The sequence below is a fragment of the Entelurus aequoreus genome, linkage group LG08 (genome assembly GCF_033978785.1).
Source record: "Entelurus aequoreus isolate RoL-2023_Sb linkage group LG08, RoL_Eaeq_v1.1, whole genome shotgun sequence".
Taxonomy (NCBI): Eukaryota; Metazoa; Chordata; class Actinopteri; order Syngnathiformes; family Syngnathidae; genus Entelurus; species Entelurus aequoreus.
The window spans coordinates 80,000,886-80,020,761 of NC_084738.1; the positions used below are offsets into that span (position 1 = coordinate 80,000,886).

A 19,876-nucleotide genomic window follows, 5' to 3' on the forward strand; every position below is an offset into this window, starting at 1 on the left:
TTCATTATAACACTTATATAAGGCGTTTAAAGTCATCTTGATAGTAGGCTAATACAACTAATATAGACACTTACATCATGTGTTGTCTTCATTATAACACGTATATAAGACTTTTAAAGTCATTTTGATAGTAGGCTAATATAACTGATATAGGCACTTACATCGTGTGTTGTCTTCATTATAACACTTATATAAGACTTTTAAAGTCATTTTGATAGTAGGCTAATACAACTAATATAGACACTTACATCATGTGTTGTCTTCATTATAACACTTATATAAGGCGTTTAAAGTCATTTTGATAGTAGGCTAATACAGCTAATATAGACACTTACATCATGTGTTGTCTTCATTATAACACTTATATAAGGCTTTTAAAGTCATTTTGATAGTAGGCCAATATAACTAATATAGACACTTACACCATGTGTTGTCTTCATTATAACACTTATATAAGGCTTTTAAAGTCATTTTGATAGTAGGCCAATACAACTAATATAGACACTTACACCATGTGTTGTCTTCATTATAACACTTATATAAGACTTTAAATTTTTTGCAGCTCCAGAAGGATTTTTTTGTTGTTGTATTTTTGGTCCGAAATGGCTCTTTCAACATTTTTCAACATTAGGCCAATACCCAAAGGTCGGCGTCCAAGCTGGTTTTTGTCGTTAAACTTGGAACATGTTTCTCCCTCCACAGCGAAGAGCTGCGCAAAGAAGTCCGCCTTTTGAAGAAGGAGCTGAGGGCTTTAAAGCAAAGGGAAGACGGCCCCAAGCCTGTGGAGGAGGAGGAGGTGAAGGAGGGTGAGTGGCCTGATTGTTGTTGTTGGTAAACACATGGATAATAACACATCCCACTTCCTGCAACAAGACACGTTTAGTAAAGTTGTTTGAAAACCAACACCAGCGAAGCTTGAAGACTTTTTTAAGCCGGCGGTCTCAGCTAATTGTCTCTAAAGCGAGACAATTAGTTGTACCTGGGAATGGATACCGGTACTCAACGGTACCAATTGTAAGTACTTTTGTCTGTGTTAATAAATATCATTGGTTTTTCATCTAATTTGTTACTGTAACATTTAAAAATGAGGTGATTATGATAACTGCTGTTTTACTATCACATTTGGCTAGTCAGTTCAGTCTTTGCGGATTTTAGGTTTTTGTTGCGCCCCAAAAAGTGTTAATACTTTAAGTATTATACTCGTTACGCACTTGCTGTTTGACTGTCATCATCATCATCAGACTTTGTTTACAGATATTTTTTTCATACACAGGCAAGTGGCAAACACACAGTGCTGTACACAAATAGAGAAAAACAAAACTATTGACAAATAATAAAACAAAACATGGCACTGAGGATTTGAGGAAAAACGCCATCTTTGAGGCGTCCACACTGGAGAATAACTAAATTACCGCCATCTAAAAAAAAATAGCACGAGACATATAACAAAATATATGTAAAAAGAGAATAAAAATAATATATTAATAAGTTAGTAAAAGCGTAACATTGAGAGAATAGTGCTAGTAACTAGAGGAGGCCATTTCTGAAGGTGTGAATGCTCCAATGCTGAAGTTGAACTGAAATCCTGACAGGATTTAGTATGAATGTAAGAATACTTTGAAAGGTGGGAATGGTTTGAATTTCCAGAAAAAACTAAATTTTGGTTTGGAACTTAGGAAAGTGTTAGTTTGAATGTCCAGGATGGTTGGAATGGTTTGAATAAGTTGAAAAATGTGCGAATTGTGGAAGTTTCAAAAATGGACAATACATTCTGAATGTGGAAATGTCCCTGAAAACTGGGAAATGGTAGGTGGTATTAAGGAATTCCAGGAATTTCGGGAAAACCAGCATTTTTTCCAGTTTTGTCCTGATTAAGAGGAATGTTTTGACGGTGGAACGGTTAAAGTGGGTTGAAAAATGTGAAGGAGTAAAAAAGGGTCAAAAAATGTTTGTTTTTTTTTTAAAAAAAGGGAATTCTGGGAATTCCTGGAATTTTGTTTTAACTTGGAAAAATTATAGTTTAAATGTCCAGGATGGGTGGAATATGTTGAAGGTGGAATGGTATAAATAGGTAGAAAAATTTGGAAATGGTGGAAGTTTGAAAAATGTCCAATTCATTTTGAATGGGAAAAATGTCCCGGAAAACATGAAATTCTAGGAAATGTAGGAATTTTTTTGAATTTTTCAAGGGAAAGCCCGCAATTCCCGGATAGGCAGAACAGTTTGAAGTTGGAACAGTTTGAATCGAATTAAAAATGTGGAAGGGAGAGCGCGCCAAAATCTGGAGAAGAAGAAGAAGAAGAAGAATAAACAGATGAATTTGAGTGTAGAAAACCACATGTGTGAATGTTTTGGAGCATTCACACAATAATAATAAATATATAATATAGAAAATAATTAAAACATAATGCATCTTAGTTGTAGTTTTCATTAACAAATGTAAAGGTGTTAAAATCGCCGTGTAAAATCGCTAATGCTAATTAGTAGCATGTGAATAGCAAAGCCAATGTAAATGTTTCGGTAGAATTGTATTAGCGTATTTTCCGGACCATATGGCGCACCGGAGTATAGGGCGCATTAAAGGGGTCATGTTATGATTTTTTTGTGTCCCGTGAACAACCGTCCGACCGGAACTCTCTAATAACTAAAGTTCCTTGGGTGAATAATATAAACTCACTACACCGGTATGTTTTAGCACTTTCATGGCGAGTTCACTGACGGATATAAGTAAGAACTTTACACTACTTTATATTAGAAACGGCAACAGTGGAGGATGAATGTCCCAAGAAGATAGAGAAAAAGAAGAAGCTCATCAACTACGGACTACAATTTTCAGGACTTATGCAGATCCCAAATACACATCAGCAGGTACCAGAAGGTAACAACTGTTGTTTTTGCATAATATTGCGAAACAAAACAGCAGATAATGTCTGCTAATAAGTGCCATTTTGCTGTCCTTATACACACACCATAATAATACCTTATGTTGAAGCACAGTACGTCTGACTATGGTAGCCGTAATGCTCCGACAATCCATCAAGCAGTGCGGCTTCATACCTTACCAAAGTCGTACTAAAACATTTTGACCGATTTTCAAGCGCCGTGTGTAATGTTCTATATTCTCAATGGAACATTTAAATGTTTGGTGTTGTTTACGGGCGTCATCTTGCAGTCTACACGTACCTCTTATGTGTGACTGGTCACAATTATCATTACACCATGTACCAAAATAGCTTCGAGGTCGGTGAGCACAACCAGAGTTATTCCGTACATTAGGCGCATTGTCGAGTTTAGAGGAAATTGAAGGATTTCAAGTGCGCCTTATAGTCCGAAAGATACGGTAAGCAAAACCAGTTTTCTTTGAAATAATACAGTCAGTGTTTCCCACACATTCATTTATTTGTGGCGGCCCGCCATGAAAGAATTACGTCCGCCACAAATAATTTTATTTTTTTATTTTATTATTTTTTTGCCCTGTCCAGCTTCTCAGGCAAATCATATAGTTGATGTAGATGCCCATAAAGGCTGTTCAGATTTACTTTACAAAAGAGAAGTGTAGGATACTTCTCTTGTTGCCTTATTTGTATTTGACCACTACTGTTTTCTGTTTATTTGTTACTGACTGTGGCAGGACACCTCTGCCTCTGTTTCACTTTATGTTGCTGGTAAATAATATGGTTGTAGTAGTAGGCTAAAGTTAAATTATTTAGTATGCACTAATTAAAGGGGCAGAGCTTTAAGAGACTTTTTAGCTTTTATATTGTATAAGATATATTTTTTGTAAGAACCACAATTAATAAATATATTTCAGTGAATAACTTATTGTTCAAATCTGTATATAAATATGTACATAAAGTGTTTTAATTATATTGTAAAATGGATGGATGGATGGACGTTTAAAACAAAACTGTTATTATTAATTAGTAAGTATACATTTTTTTAGCCTTTTTAGAGAAAATCATATCATTGTAGTAAATTATGCAAATTTCTCGATGATGTCATGGTGACCGCGCCCATAGCCACGCCCCCACCGCCACAGGTATCTTTGCAGTTTATGGGAAACACTGACAGTAATTTATCAGAGCTGTTACCTATTTTATGGAGGAAAGTAGTTAATCATAGAACGAGCACCCAATGTTATTATAAAGATATATTTTGTGAATCTATTTTGAATCAATCGTTACCCCCAAGAACCGAATCGAGTCATGTGGTGGCCAAAGATTCCCAGCCCTAGGATTCAGTACTCATCCCTACGAGCAACCTTCCTCCATTTGATCACTTGGGTGCAGACGTCCATTGTTCTCCCGCTTCCTCCTCCTCACAATGTTCTGTTTGCAAACTCCCCCGACCTCCTGCGTCCAATGAGACGGTGCCCTCGGAACGCCTCGGAACTCGGCCCGCGCCAGAAAAAGCGCCTCAGTTGCACAAGACTGGAGTCTTGCCGAGCTTCACCGCGGGCCTCTGTTGCCCAAACACTTTTAGCAGAAAGAACACAATGACGTCCGTTGTGAGGACACAATGGAGCCGAGCCCTTCCAAAAGCGGGACGAGGCCTCCCACGTCGCGTGGCGACGAGGTTGGTCAGTCCCTTTTAACGGCGACGGGTCCGTCTTAGGAACACATAAATCAGGGATGTCAAACTGGTTTTCATCGAGGGCTACGTGGCAGTTATGGCTGCCATCAGTTTGTAACAGTGAACCACAAAGCTCACCTTTGTGCATTCACGCACAGTATAAAACGTTTGGTGGACAAACTGCGACGAAAAAGGAGTGGCTTAGACACGTCTTTATGTGGCAGCTTTGGAGAAAGACCTTCAGTATATCTGTATGTGGAATTAAATGATGGAATGGATTAAGCAAAGCAATCAAACAATGTACTAATATGAGAAACTCTTCAAACTTAAAGTGTTTACAATAACAAAGAAGAAGAACCATGATAAACATTCTGAATTTATTTCATCCATCCATCCGTTCATTTTCAAAATAATCTTACTCATTTCACCATATGAAAAATAACTTACTTCACCGAGTATTATTTATTTATTTATTTTATTTTATTGTGATTACTTATGGAGTACATTGTGAATAAATTGAGAACAGGAAGTGAACAAAAGTTTTAGCAACTGTTATGTAAAGGAAAAGGGGTAGGACTAAATAAGCTCTGCTTCTTCCTACTCCTTTTCGAACATATTGAAAAGAGAAACTGGAAATTGTGATGTATCATGTATGTATGCATGCATGTTCCAAATAAACTCAACTCAACTCGACTCAAAGTTGTACATGTAAACAAACTACGGTGAGTTCAAGGACCGCTCAAATTAGTAGGACAAAACGGCGCTGGCCAAATACTCTCATGAGTGGAGCATGGTTAATATAAACAGTGGGATTTCTAACAATATTAAAACAGAAAATATATTTTTGCCCTCATCTTTTTCCGTTTTTATACATTTTTTGAAAAAGCTCCAGGGAGCCACTAGGGCGGCGCTAGAGGGCCGCAGGTTGCCGACCCCCGCCTTGGACAAACCACCTGAACGGGACCAGAGATGGCGTGTAGGCGTGAGAGCGCCCTGACACGGTATTTCTCCGCTTAGTTCCCTTCAAGACCTTCGCCAAGGTTATTCCTGTCGGGAGCAGAAGTTAAATCCACGATACAGAATTCTTACATGTGATGGGCCGGTGACCACAGCGGGGGGAGATGGATGTCTGCAAGGAGGCCGTAAATCTCTTAAAGCTGCAGGACTCTGCGGCGAAGGCTTGTTTTATCTGAGCGACACGCGCTCGCACGTTAGCCTGCGAGCTCCAAATCTGAGTCTTCCAGCTTCTCGCCGCACTGAGAGGATGCTCCTCATTGCCAGAGAATATCCTCTTGGCGGTTGACTCTCCTGATTGACAAATTGTTTCCGTCTTTCAAATGTCGAACGTGAAAAAAGCGTTCTTTTCTCGGAGATGATCTCCTCCAGACCTCAAAACGTTGAACTGAGGCAGCGAAAACCAAGCGAATAAGAGGCTGGGGCCAAAGGAATGTGTTGTATTTTGGCTCCCGCTTAGCATCGTAGTGCACCTGAACATCATGCAGGTAACCAGGAAGTGGAGTATTATTGTCAACTAGATGAGGTGTGAATGCTCCAATGCTGAAGTTGAAGTGAAACGCCGACAGAATGTAGTATGAATGTAAGAATAGTTTGAATGTTGGAATGGTTTGAATGTTGAAGAGTTTGAATTTCCAGGAAAACCGGAATTTGGTTTGGAACTTGGGAAAGTTTTAGTTGGATGTGCGAAAATGTGCGAATTGTGCAACTTGGAAAAATGTCCCATTCATTTTAATGGGAACTTCCTGGAAATTTGGGGAATTTAGAGAAAAGCTGGATTTCTTGGAAAATGATGAGGAGCATGAATGTCCTGAATGAGCTGAATTGGTTGGTGTTGGAATTGTTGAAGTAGTAACAGTTTTTTAATTGAAAAATGGAATTTCGGGAAAACCGGGAATTTTTCAAGTCCTTAAACCAACTGGTTTTTTTGTCCTGACTAAGAGGAATGTTTTGACAGTGTCAAAACACTGCATTAAGAAAGGTTGGAAATAAGGTTAGAAAAAAAACGGAATTACTGGAAATTTGTTGAACGTGGAAAAATGGTTATTTGATTTTCCAGAATAAATTGAGTGTGTTGAAGGTGGAATGGTTTGAATCGTTTGAAAAATGCGGGAATTGTGAAACTTGGAAAAATGTCCCATTCATTTCAATGGGAACTTCCTGGGAATTTGGGGAAAAGTGGGATTTTTTTTTTAAATGATGAGGAGCATGAATGTCCTGAATGAGCTGAATTGGTTGGGGTTGGAATTGTTTAAATCGGTCAAGAAATGTTGAAGTAGTAACCGTTTTTAATTGAAAAATGGAATTTCGGGAAAACCGGGAATTTTTCAAGTCCTTAAACCAACTGTTTTTTTTGTCCTGACGAAGAGGAATGTTTTGACAGTGTCAAAACACTGCATTAAGAAAGGTTGGAAATAAGGTTAGAAAAAAACCTGGAATTCCTGGAAATTTGTTGAACGTGGAAAAATGGTTATTTGAATTTCCAGAATAAATTGAGTGTGTTGAAGGTGGAATGGTTTGAATAGGTTGAAAAATTTGGGAATTGTGCAACTTGGAAAAATGTCCCATTTATTTCAATGGGAACTTCCTGGAAATTTGGGGAAAAGTGGGATTTTTTTTTAAAATGATGAGGAGCATGAATGTCCTGAATGAGCTGAATTGGTTGGTGTTGGAATTGTTTAAATCGGTCAAGAAATGTTGAAGTAGTAACAGTTTTTAATTGAAAAATGGAATTTCGGGAAAATCGGGAATTTTTCAAATCCTTAAACCAACTCGTTTTTTTGTCCTGACTAAGAGGAATGTTGTGACAGTGTCAAAACACTGCACTAAGAAAGGTTGGAAATAAGGTTAGAAAAAAAACAGGAATTACTGGAAATTTGTTGAACGTGGAAAAATTATTATTTGAATTTCCAGAATAAATTTAGTGTGTTGAAGGTGGAATGGTTTGAATCGGTTGAAAAATGTGGGAATTGTGCAACTTGGAAAACTGTCCCATTCATTTCAATGGGAACTTCCTGGAAATTTGGGAATGTGGGGAAAAGTGTTTTTTTTTTTTAATGATGAGGAGCATGAATGTCCTGAATGAGCTGAATTGGTTGGTGTTGGAATTGTTCAAATCGGTCAAGAAATGTTGAAGTAGTAACCGTTTTTAATTGAAAAATGGAAACCCAGGAAAACCGGGAATTTTTCAAGTCCTTAAACCAACTCGTTTTTTGTCCTGACTAAGAGGAATGTTTTGACAGTGTCAAAACACTGCATTAAGAAAGGTTGGAAATAAGGTTAGAAAAAAAACAGTAATTACTGGAAATTTGTTGAACGTGGAAAAATGGTTATTTGAATTTCCAGAATAAATTGAGTGTGTTGAAGGTGGAATGGTTTGAATCGGTTGAAAAATGCGGGAATTGTGAAACTTGGAAAAATGTCCCATTCATTTCAATGGGAACTTCCTGGGAATTTGGGGAAAAGTGGGATTTTTTTTTAAATGATGAGGAGCATGAATGTCCTGAATGAGCTGAATTGGTTGGGGTTGGAATTGTTTAAATCGGTCAAGAAATGTTGAAGTAGTAACCGTTTTTAATTGAAAAATGGAATTTCGGGAAAACCGGGAATTTTTCAAGTCCTTAAACCAACTGTTTTTTTTGTCCTGACGAAGAGGAATGTTTTGACAGTGTCAAAACACTGCATTAAGAAAGGTTGGAAATAAGGTTAGAAAAAAACCTGGAATTCCTGGAAATTTGTTGAACGTGGAAAAATGGTTATTTGAATTTCCAGAATAAATTGAGTGTGTTGAAGGTGGAATGGTTTGAATAGGTTGAAAAATTTGGGAATTGTGCAACTTGGAAAAATGTCCCATTTATTTCAATGGGAACTTCCTGGAAATTTGGGGAAAAGTGGGATTTTTTTTTAAATGATGAGGAGCATGAATGTCCTGAATGAGCTGAATTGGTTGGTGTTGGAATTGTTTAAATCGGTCAAGAAATGTTGAAGTAGTAACCGTTTTTAATTGAAAAATGGAATTTCGGGAAAACCGGGAATTTTTCAAGTCCTTAAACCAACTGTTTTTTTTGTCCTGACGAAGAGGAATGTTTTGACAGTGTCAAAACACTGCATTAAGAAAGGTTGGAAATAAGGTTAGAAAAAAACCTGGAATTCCTGGAAATTTGTTGAACGTGGAAAAATGGTTATTTGAATTTCCAGAATAAATTGAGTGTGTTGAAGGTGGAATGGTTTGAATAGGTTGAAAAATTTGGGAATTGTGCAACTTGGAAAAATGTCCCATTTATTTCAATGGGAACTTCCTGGAAATTTGGGGAAAAGTGGGATTTTTTTTAAAATGATGAGGAGCATGAATGTCCTGAATGAGCTGAATTGGTTGGTGTTGGAATTGTTTAAATCGGTCAAGAAATGTTGAAGTAGTAACAGTTTTTAACTGAAAAATGGAATTTCGGGAAAATCAGGAATTTTTCAAATCCTTAAACCAACTCGTTTTTTTGTCCTGACTAAGAGGAATGTTGTGACAGTGTCAAAACACTGCACTAAGAAAGGTTGGAAATAAGGTTAGAAAAAAAACAGGAATTACTGGAAATTTGTTGAACGTGGAAAAATGATTATTTGAATTTCCAGAATAAATTCAGTGTGTTGAAGGTGGAATGGTTTGAATCGGTTGAAAAATGTGGGAATTGTGCAACTTGGAAAACTGTCCCATTCATTTCAATGGGAACTTCCTGGAAATTTGGGAATGTGGGGAAAAGTGGGATTTTTTTTTAAATGATGAGGAACATGAATGTCCTGAATGAGCTGAATTGGTTGGTGTTGGAATTGTTTAAATCGGTCAAGAAATGTTGAGGTAGTAACCGTTTTTAATTGAAAAATGGAAACCCGGGAAAACCGGGAATTTTTCAAGTCCTTAAACCAACTCGTTTTTTGTCCTGACTAAGAGGAATGTTTTGACAGTGTCAAAACACTGCACTAAGAAAGGTTGGAAATAAGGTTAGAAAAAAACAGGAATTACTGGAAATTTGTTGAACGTGGAAAAATGGTTATTTGAATTTCCAGAATAAATTGAGTGTGTTGAAGGTGGAATGGCTTGAATCGGTTGAAAAATGTGGGAATTGTGCAACTTGGAAAAATTTCCCATTCATTTCAAAGGGAACTTCCTGGAAATTTGGGGAAAAGCGGGATTTTTTTTGGAAAATGATGAGGAGCATGAATGTCCTGAATGAGCTGAATTGGTTGGTGTTGGAGTTGTTTAAATTGGTCAAAAAATGTTGAAGTAGTAACAGTTTTTAATTGAAAAATGAAATTACGGAATTTCGGGAAAACCGGGAATTTTTCAAGTCCTTAAACCAACTTGTTTTTTTGTCCTCACTAAGAGGAATGTTTTGACAGTGGAACGGTTGAAATGGGTTGAAAAATGTGGAAGGAGTCGTCGCACTAAAAAAGGTTGGAAATAAGGTTAGAAAAAAACAGGAATTGCTGGAAATTTGTTGAACGTGAAAAAATGGTTGTTTGAATTTCCAGGATGAGTTGAATGTGTTGAAAGTGGATTGGTTTGAATCGGTTGAAAAATGTGGGAATTGTGGAAGTTTGAAAAATGGACAATTCATTGTGAATGGGTAAAATGCCCCTAAAAACTGGGGATTCTTGGAAATCCTGGAATGTTTTAAAATAATTGTTGAGAGAGAGCACACAATTCCTGGACAGGATGAATATTTTGAAGTTGGAATGGTTGGAATCGGTTGAAAAATGTGGGAATTGTGGAAGTTTAAAAAATGGCTGATATATTTTGAATGTGGAAAATGTCCCTTAAAACTGGGAATTCTTGGAAATCCGGGAATTGTTTTAACTGTTGAAGGAGAGCACACAATTCCTGAACAGACTGAATATTTTGAATTTGGAAGGGTTTGAATCGCATAAAAAATGTCGGAGTTGTGGAATTTTGAAAAATGTCACATTCTTTTCAATGGGAATTTCATGAACATTTTGGAATTCTGGGAAAAGAGGGAATATTTTTGAAGATGGTAAAAAAAAAAAAAAAAATGTTCTGAGTGAGTTGAAATGGTTGGTTTTGGAATTTTTCAAAACGGTCGAGAAATGTTGAATTAGTTACATTTTTAATTGACAAATGGTATTACGGCATTCCTGGAATTTCGAGAAAACCAGGAATTTTTCCAGTTCAAAAAACAACTTTGTTTTTTGTCCTGATTAAGAGGAATGTTTGGACGGTGGAACGGTTGAAGTGGGTTGAAAAATGTGGAAGGAGTCATCGCACTAAAAAAGGTTGGAAATAAGGTTAGAAAAAAACAGGAATTCCTGGAAATTTGTTGAACATGAAAATATCGTTGCTACAATTTCCAGGATTAGTTTAAAGTGGAATGGTTGGAATCGGTTGAAAAATGTGGGAATTGTGGAAGTTAAAAAATGGCTGATATATTTTGAATGGGGAAAATGTCCCTGAAAACTGGGAATTCTTGGAAATCCGGGAATTTTTTTTACTGTTGAAGGAGAGCACACAATTCCTGAACAGACTGAATATTTTGAAGTTGGAAGGGTTTGAATCGCATAAAAAATGTCGGAGTTGTGGAATTTTGAAAAATGTCCTATTCTTTTCAATGGGAATTTCATGAACATTTTGGAATTCTGGGAAAAGAGGGAATATTTTTGAAAATGGTAAAAAAAAAAAAAAAAAATGTTCTGAGTGAGTTGAAATGGTTGGTTTTGGAATTTTTCAAAACGGTCGAGAAATGTTGAATTAGTAACATTTTTAATTGAGAGATTGTATTACGGCATTCCTGGAATTTCGAGAAAACCGGGAATTTTTCCAGTTCAAAAAACAACTTTGTTTTTTAGTCCTGATTAAGAGGAATGTTTGGACGGTGGAACGGTTGAAGTGGGTTGAAAAATGTGGAAGGAGTCATCGCACTAAAAAAGGTTGGAAATAATGTTAGCAAAAAACATGAATTCCTGGAAATTTGTTGAACGTGAAAAAATCGTTGCTAGAATTTCCAGGATTAGTTTAAAGTGGAATGGTTGGAATCGGTTAAAAAATGTGGGAATTGTGGAAGTTTAAAAAATGGCTGATATATTTTGAATGGGGAAAATGTCCCTGAAAACTGGGAATTCTTAGAAATCCGGGAATTTTTTTTTACTGTTGAAGGAGAGCACACAATTCCTGAACAGACTGAATATTTTGAAGTTGGAAGGGTTTGAATCGCATAAAAAATGTCGGAGTTGTGGAATTTTGAAAAATGTCCCATTCTTTTCAATGGGAATTTCATGAACATTTTGGAATTCTGGGAAAAGAGGGAATATTTTTGAAAATGGTAAAAAAAAAAAAAAAATGCTCTGAATGAGTTGAAATGGTTGGTTTTGGAATTTTTCAAAACGGTCGAGAAATGTTGAAGTAGTAACATTTTTAATTGAGAAATTGTATTACGGCATTCCTGGAATTTCGAGAAAACCGGGAATTTTTACAGTTCAAAAAACAACTTTGTTTTTTAGTCCTGATTAAGAGGAATGTTTTGACAGTGGAACGGTTGAAGTGGGTTGAAAAATGTGGAAGGAGTCATTGCACTAAAAAAGGTTGGAAATAATGTTAGAAAAAAACATGAATTCCTGGAAATTTGTTGAACGTGAAAAAATCGTTGCTAGAATTTCCAGGATTAGTTTAAAGTGGAATGGTTGGAATCGGTTAAAAAATGTGGGAATTGTGGAAGTTTAAAAAATGGCTGATATATTTTGAATGGGGAAAATGTCCCTGAAAACTGGGAATTCTTAGAAATCCGGGAATTTTTTTTTACTGTTGAAGGAGAGCACACAATTCCTGAACAGACTGAATATTTTGAAGTTGGAAGGGTTTGAATCGCATAAAAAATGTCGGAGTTGTGGAATTTTGAAAAATGTCCCATTCTTTTCAATGGGAATTTCATGAACATTTTGGAATTCTGGGAAAAGAGGGAATATTTTTGAAAATGGTAAAAAAAAAAAAAAAAAATGCTCTGAATGAGTTGAAATGGTTGGTTTTGGAATTTTTCAAAACGGTCGAGAAATGTTGAAGTAGTAACATTTTTAATTGAGAAATTGTATTACGGCATTCCTGGAATTTCGAGAAAACCGGGAATTTTTACAGTTCAAAAAACAACTTTGTTTTTTAGTCCTGATTAAGAGGAATGTTTTGACAGTGGAACGGTTGAAGTGGGTTGAAAAATGTGGAAGGAGTCATTGCACTAAAAAAGGTTGGAAATAATGTTAGAAAAAAACATGAATTCCTGGAAATTTGTTGAACGTGAAAAAATCGTTGCTAGAATTTCCAGGATTAGTTTAAAGTGGAATGGTTGGAATCGGTTAAAAAATGTGGGAATTGTGGAAGTTTAAAAAATGGCTGATATATTTTGAATGGGGAAAATGTCCCTGAAAACTGGGAATTCTTAGAAATCCGGGAATTTTTTTTACTGTTGAAGGAGAGCACACAATTCCTGAACAGACTGAATATTTTGAAGTTGGAAGGGTTTGAATCGCATAAAAAATGTCGGAGTTGTGGAATTTTGAAAAATGTCCCATTCTTTTCAATGGGAATTTCATGAACATTTTGGAATTCTGGGAAAAGAGGGAATATTTTTGAAAATGGTAAAAAAAAAAAAAAAATGTTCTGAATGAGTTGAAATGGTTGGGTTTGGAATTTTTCAAAACGGTCGAGAAATGTTGAAGTAGTAACATTTTTAATTGAGAGATTGTATTACGGCATTCCTGGAATTTCGAGAAAACTGGGAATTTTTCCAGTTAAAAAAACAACTTTGTTTTTTTGTCCTGATTAAGAGGAATGTTTGGACGGTGGAACGGTTGCAGTGGGTTGAAAAATGTGGAAAGAGTAGTCGCCAGAAAAAAGGGTTTGAAAAAAACAGGAATTCTGGCAATTCCTGGAATTTTTTTTTTTAATTGGAAAAAGGATCGTTTGAATGTCCAGGATGAGTGGAATGTGTTGATTATGGAATGTTTGAATTAGGGCTGGGCGATACGGCCTTTTATTAATATCTGGATATTTTTAGGCCATGTCACGATACACCATATATATCTCCATATTTTGCCTTAGACAAATAAAGTGCACTTTTGTGCATGATGTCACTACGATGACATATCAAAACAACACTCAATTAAAGTGCACTTTTTGTACAGAACGCCACTACAATAGTTAAAAACAAATAAAGTGCACTTTTGTGCATGATGTCACACAAGATATTTCAATAAGTGTCAAATAAAAATGTGCTGCATAATAGGACATCAAATAGTGTATGTCCTTCACTATGTGGTAGGTTCCTGCGGACGTTATCTCCTTCTGTTGTTGACTATTTTATGTTGATGTAGAAATAGTTGCTTGGGCCTTTTGTGGGTGTGGCACCGGCCGAGATGTTGACATGCGGGGTTTTAAGCACTCTTCATTCTCTAGCGGGTGACTTTTCAAATGATGCTACAAATTAGCACTGCTGCTACTTTTTGTAGCAACGCTTTTGCCGCATACTTCACATATTACGGTTGTCTGTTCAACATCTTCCCGCTTGAAGCCAAACCACCGCCAGACGATGGACCCCCTGCTGTTTTTCTTGGGAATTAATTCTTCTTCCTTCATTTGTTACCAGATAGGCACCTTCTCTCTCTCGTATTACCACTCGCACCGCACCTCTCTGCTCCGCGAGGGCGTACGACGTTGCACGCGCGACAGTATGTGACGTAAGAAGGTGCGCTTGTTTTATGTCTCTGTGAGAAGGAGAGACAAGAAAGAGTGAGAAGAGCCTGTAGTGTAATGCCCGCAGCTAAAAGCAACTGCGTGAGAACGTATACTCCAATATCATCATATAGTCATTTTCTATATCGCACAGAGACAAACCCGCGATATATCCAGTATATTCCATATATCGCCCAGCCCCAGTTTGAATAGGTTGAAAAATGTGGAAATGGTGGAAGTTAAAAAAATGCCCAATTTATTTTGAATGGGGAAAAATGTCCCGAAAAACCTGGAATTCTGGGAAATCTGGGAATTTTGGGAATTTGTTAAGGGAAAGCCCGCGATTCCCGAATAGGCTTTAATAATCGTCGGTTGAAAAATGTGGAAGTTTGAAAAATAGCAAATTCATTTTAAATGGGAAAAATGTCCCGGAAAACCTGGAATTCTGGGAAATCTGGGAATTTTTGGAATTTGTCAAGGGAAAACCCGCGATTCCAGAATAGGCTTTAATAATCGTCGGTTGAAAAATGTGGAAATGGTGGAAGTTTGAAAAATGTCCAATTCATTTTAAATGGGAACAATGTCCCGGAAAACCTGGAATTATGGGAAATCTGGGAATTTTTGGAATTTGTCAAGGGAAAGCCCGCGATTCCCGAATAGGCTTTAATAATCGTCGGTTGAAAAATGTGGAAGTTTGAAAAATAGCAAATTCATTTTAAATGGGAAAAATATCCCGGAAAACCTGGAATTCTGGGAAATCTGGGAATTTTTGGAATTAGTCAAGGAAAAACCCGCAATTCCCGAATAGGCTTTACTAATCGTCGGTTGAAAAATGTGGAAATGGTGGAAGTTTGAAAAATGGCCAATTCATTTTAAATGGGAAAAATGTCCCGGAAAACCTGGAATTTTGGGAAATCTGGGAATTTTTGGAATTTGTCAAGGGAAAACCCGCGATTCCCGAATAGGCTTTACTAATCGTCGGTTGAAAAATGTGGAAATGGTGGAAGTTTGAAAAATGTCCAATTCATTTTAAATGGGAACAATGTCCTGGAAAACCTGGAATTCTGGGAAATCTGGGAATTTTTGGAATTTGTCAAGGGAAAGCCCACGATTCCCGAATAGGCTTTAATAATCGTCGGTTGAAAAATGTGGAAGTTTGAAAAATAGCAAATTCATTTTAAATGGGAAAAATGTCCCGGAAAACCTGGAATTCTGGGAAATCTGGGAATTTTTGGAATTTGTCAAGGGAAAACCCGCGATTCCCGAATAGGCTTTACTAATCGTCGGTTGAAAAATGTGGAAATGGTGGAAGTTTGAAAAATGTCCAATTCATTTTAAATGGGAACAATGTCCCGTAAAACCTGGAATTCTGGGAAATCTGGGAATTTTTGGAATTTGTCAAGGGAAAACCCGCGATTCCCGAATAGGCTTTACTAATCGTCGGTTGAAAAATGTGGAAATGGTGGAAGTTTGAAAAATGTCCAATTCATTTTAAATGGGAACAATGTCCTGGAAAACCTGGAATTCTGGGAAATCTGGGAATTTTTGGAATTTGTCAAGGGAAAGCCTGCGATTCCCGAATAGGCTTTAATAATCGTCGGTTGAAAAATGTGGAAGTTTGAAAAATGTCCAATTCATTTTAAATGGGAAAAATGTCCCGGAAAACCTGGAATTCTGGGAAATCTGGGAATTTTTGGAATTTGTCAAGGGAAAACCCGCGATTCCCGAATAGGCTTTACTAATCGTCGGTTGAAAAATGTGGAAATGGTGGAAGTTTGAAAAATGTCCAATTCATTTTAAATGGGAACAATGTCCCGTAAAACCTGGAATTCTGGGAAATCTGGGAATTTTTGGAATTTGTCAAGGGAAAGCCCGCGATCCCCGAATAGGCTTTAATAATCGTCGGTTGAAAAATGTGGAAGTTTGAAAAATAGCCAATTCATTTTTAATGGGAAAAATGTCCCGGAAAACCTGGAATTCTGGGAAATCTGGGAATTTTTGGAATTTGTCAAGGGAAAACCCGCGATTCCCGAATAGGCTTTACTGATCATCGGTTGAAAAATGTGGAAATGGTGGAAGTTTGAAAAATGTCCAATTCATTTTAAATGTGAAAAATGTCCCGGAAAACCTGGAATTCTGGGAAATCTGGGAATTTGTCAAGGGAAAACCTGCGATTCCTGAATAGGCTTTACTAATCGTCGGTTGAAAAATGTGGAAATGGTGGAAGTTTGAAAAATGTCTAATTCATTTTAAATGGGAACAATGTCCCGGAAAACCTGGAATTCTGGGAAATCTGGGAATTTTTGGAATTTGTCAAGGGAAAGCCCGCGATTCCCGAATAGGCTTTAATAATCGTCAGTTGAAAAATGTGGAAGTTTGAAAAATAGCAAATTCATTTTAAATGGGAAAAATGTCCCGGAAAACCTGGAATTCTGGGAAATCTGGGAATTTTTGAAATTTGTCAAGGGAAAACCCGCGATTCCCGAATGGGCTTTAATAATCGTCGGTTGAAAAATGTGGAAATGGTGGAAGTTTGAAAAATGGCCAATTTATTTTGAATGGGGAAAAATGTCCCGAAAAACATGGAATTCTGGGAAATCTGGGAATTTGGGGAATTTGTCGAGTGAAAGCCTGCGATTCCCGAATAGGCCGAACAGTTTGAAGTTGGAACGCTTTGGAATTGCTGACAAATGTGTAAGTAAAACATTACAAAGTGGAATATTGGATGTGAAATAGTTCGAGGCTTGAGTAGATGAACATTGATTTAGATTCATTATTATGTTTCAACCAATGACACTTTTAAAGAAAAAGTGTTATTGCAGTCAACATTGCAACTTCTTCTTCTTACATTTCACATATTTGCTCTTTTATTACACTTTTTATGTTGACTTTTCCCAAATAGCATTTTTCAAAATGTGCCAGGGGTCGTTAAAATCTTAGCTCGGACCCGCCAATCACGACCTTGGAGTGACTTTTACATGTGCGGCTTGTCTGGGTCAAGTATGTAACCTTGTCCTTAAAGACCCCAACCAGGAAGTGCACCTTGAGACTGGTATCCAGACCTGGTGTTGTTCCTGTGAGCTGGCCTGTTTGGAGCGGCTGCAGGGTTGCCAGGTGACGTACCCGTCAGACGTGGCGCCACACCTCAGGCCAGCAGAGTGTGTGGCAGCTTGTTCACACCTGACATCACACCTCCTTTGGAAAACTCACGTCATGACGCTTTCACAACGTGTTCCTGTGGTTCTCTTCCACCACTTCCTTGCTAACTTTCAGAAAGTGTTCCTGTGGTTCTCTTCCACCACGTCCTTGCTAACTTTCAGAAGGTGTTCCTGTGGTTCTCTTCCACCACTTCCTTGCTAACTTTCAGAAGGTGTTCCTGTGGTTCTCTTCCACCACGTCCTTGCTAACTTTCAGAAGGTGTTCCTGTGGTTCTCTTCCACCACGTCCTTGCTAACTTTCAGAAGGTGTTCCTGTGGTTCTCTTCCACCACGTCCTTGCTAACTTTCAGAAGGTGTTCCTGTGGTTCTCTTCCACCACTTCCTTGCTAACTTTCACAACGTGTTCCTGTGGTTCTCTTCCACCACTTCCTTGCTAACTTTCAGAAGGTGTTCCTGTGGTTCTCTTCCACCACTTCCTTGCTAACTTTCACAACGTGTTCCTGTGGTTCTCTTCCACCACTTCCTTGCTAACTTTCAGAAGGTGTTCCTGTGGTTCTCTTCCACCACGTCCTTGCTAACTTTCAGAAGGTGTTCCTGTGGTTCTCTTCCACCACTTCCTTGCTAACTTTCAGAAGGTGTTCCTGTGGTTCTCTTCCACCACGTCCTTGCTAACTTTCAGAAGGTGTTCCTGTGGTTCTCTTCCACCACGTCCTTGCTAACTTTCAGAAGGTGTTCCTGTGGTTCTCTTCCACCACGTCCTTGCTAACTTTCAGAAGGTGTTCCTGTGGTTCTCTTCCACCACGTCCTTGCTAACTTTCAGAAGGTGTTCCTGTGGTTCTCTTCCACCACTTCCTTGCTAACTTTCAGAAGGTGTTCCTGTGGTTCTCTTCCACCACTTCCTTGCTAACTTTCAGAAGGTGTTCCTGTGGTTCTCTTCCACCACTTCCTTGCTAACTTTCAGAAGGTGTTCCTGTGGTTCTCTTCCACCACGTCCTTGCTAACTTTCAGAAGGTGTTCCTGTGGTTCTCTTCCACCACTTCCTTGCTAACTTTCAGAAGGTGTTCCTGGGGTTCTCTTCCACCACGTCCTTGCTAACTTTCAGAAGGTGTTCCTGTGGTTCTCTTCCACCACTTCCTTGCTAACTTTCAGAAGGTGTTCCTGTGGTTCTCTTCCACCACGTCCTTGCTAACTTTCAGAAGGTGTTCCTGTGGTTCTCTTCCACCACTTCCTTGCTAACTTTCAGAAGGTGTTCCTGTGGTTCTCTTCCACCACTTCCTTGCTAACTTTCAGAAGGTGCTCCTGTGGTTCTCTTCCACCACGTCCTTGCTAACTTTCAGAAGGTGTTCCTGTGGTTCTCTTCCACCACTTCCTTGCTAACTTTCAGAAGGTGTTCCTGTGGTTCTCTTCCACCACTTCCTTGCTAACTTTCAGAAGGTGTTCCTGTGGTTCTCTTCCACCACGTCCTTGCTAACTTTCAGAAGGTGTTCCTGTGGTTCTCTTCCACCACTTCCCTGCTAACTTTCAGAAGGTGTTCCTGTGGTTCTCTTCCACCACGTCCTTGCTAACTTTCAGAAGGTGTTCCTGTGGTTCTCTTCCACCACTTCCCTGCTAACTTTCAGAAGGTGTTCCTGTGGTTCTCTTCCACCACTTCCTTGCTAACTTTCAGAAGGACTTCCTGTGGTTCTCTTCCACCACTTCCTTGCTAACTTTCAGAAGGTGTTCCTGTGGTTCTCTTCCACCACTTCCTTGCTAACTTTCAGAAGGAGTTCCTGTGGTTCTCTTCCACCACTTCCTTGCTAACTTTCAGAAGGTGTTCCTGTGGTTCTCTTCCACCACTTCCTTGCTAACTTTCAGAAGGTGTTCCTGTGGTTCTCTTCCACCACTTCCTTGCTAACTTTCAGAAGGAGTTCCTGTGGTTCTCTTCCACCACTTCCTTGCTAACTTTCAGAAGATGTTCCTGTGGTTCTCTTCCACCACTTCCTTGCTAACTTTCAGAAGGAGTTCCTGTGGTTCTCTTCCACCACTTCCTTGCTAACTTTCAGAAGGTGTTCCTGTGGTTCTCTTCCACCACTTCCTTGCTAACTTTCAGAAGGTGTTCCTGTGGTTCTCTTCCACCACTTCCTTGCTAACTTTCAGAAGGAGTTCCTGTGGTTCTCTTCCACCACTTCCTTGCTAACTTTCAGAAGATCTTCCTGTGGTTCTCTTCCACCACTTCCTTGCTAACTTTCAGAAGGTGTTCCTGTGGTTCTCTTCCACCACGCCCTTGCTAACTTTCAGAAGGTGTTCCTGTGGTTCTCTTCCACCACTTCCTTGCTAACTTTCAGAAGGTGTTCCTGTGGTTCTCTTCCACCACTTCCTTGCTAACTTTCAGAAGGTGTTCCTGTGGTTCTCTTCCACCACTTCCTTGCTAACT

At 38.3% G+C, this 19,876-nt stretch overlaps 1 protein-coding gene across 2 annotated transcripts in view; it reads left to right on the plus strand.

The window, feature by feature from the left end:
* cwc27 (CWC27 spliceosome associated cyclophilin) overlaps positions 1-19,876 on the plus strand; it is a 66,571-nt gene that overhangs the window by 33,920 nt on the left and 12,775 nt on the right. For both annotated transcript variants that reach the window (XM_062057356.1, XM_062057357.1), the window contains exon 12: positions 703-806. In XM_062057356.1, the coding sequence (XP_061913340.1) occupies positions 703-806 (104 nt within the window). The remainder of the gene's footprint in view (positions 1-702; positions 807-19,876) is intronic.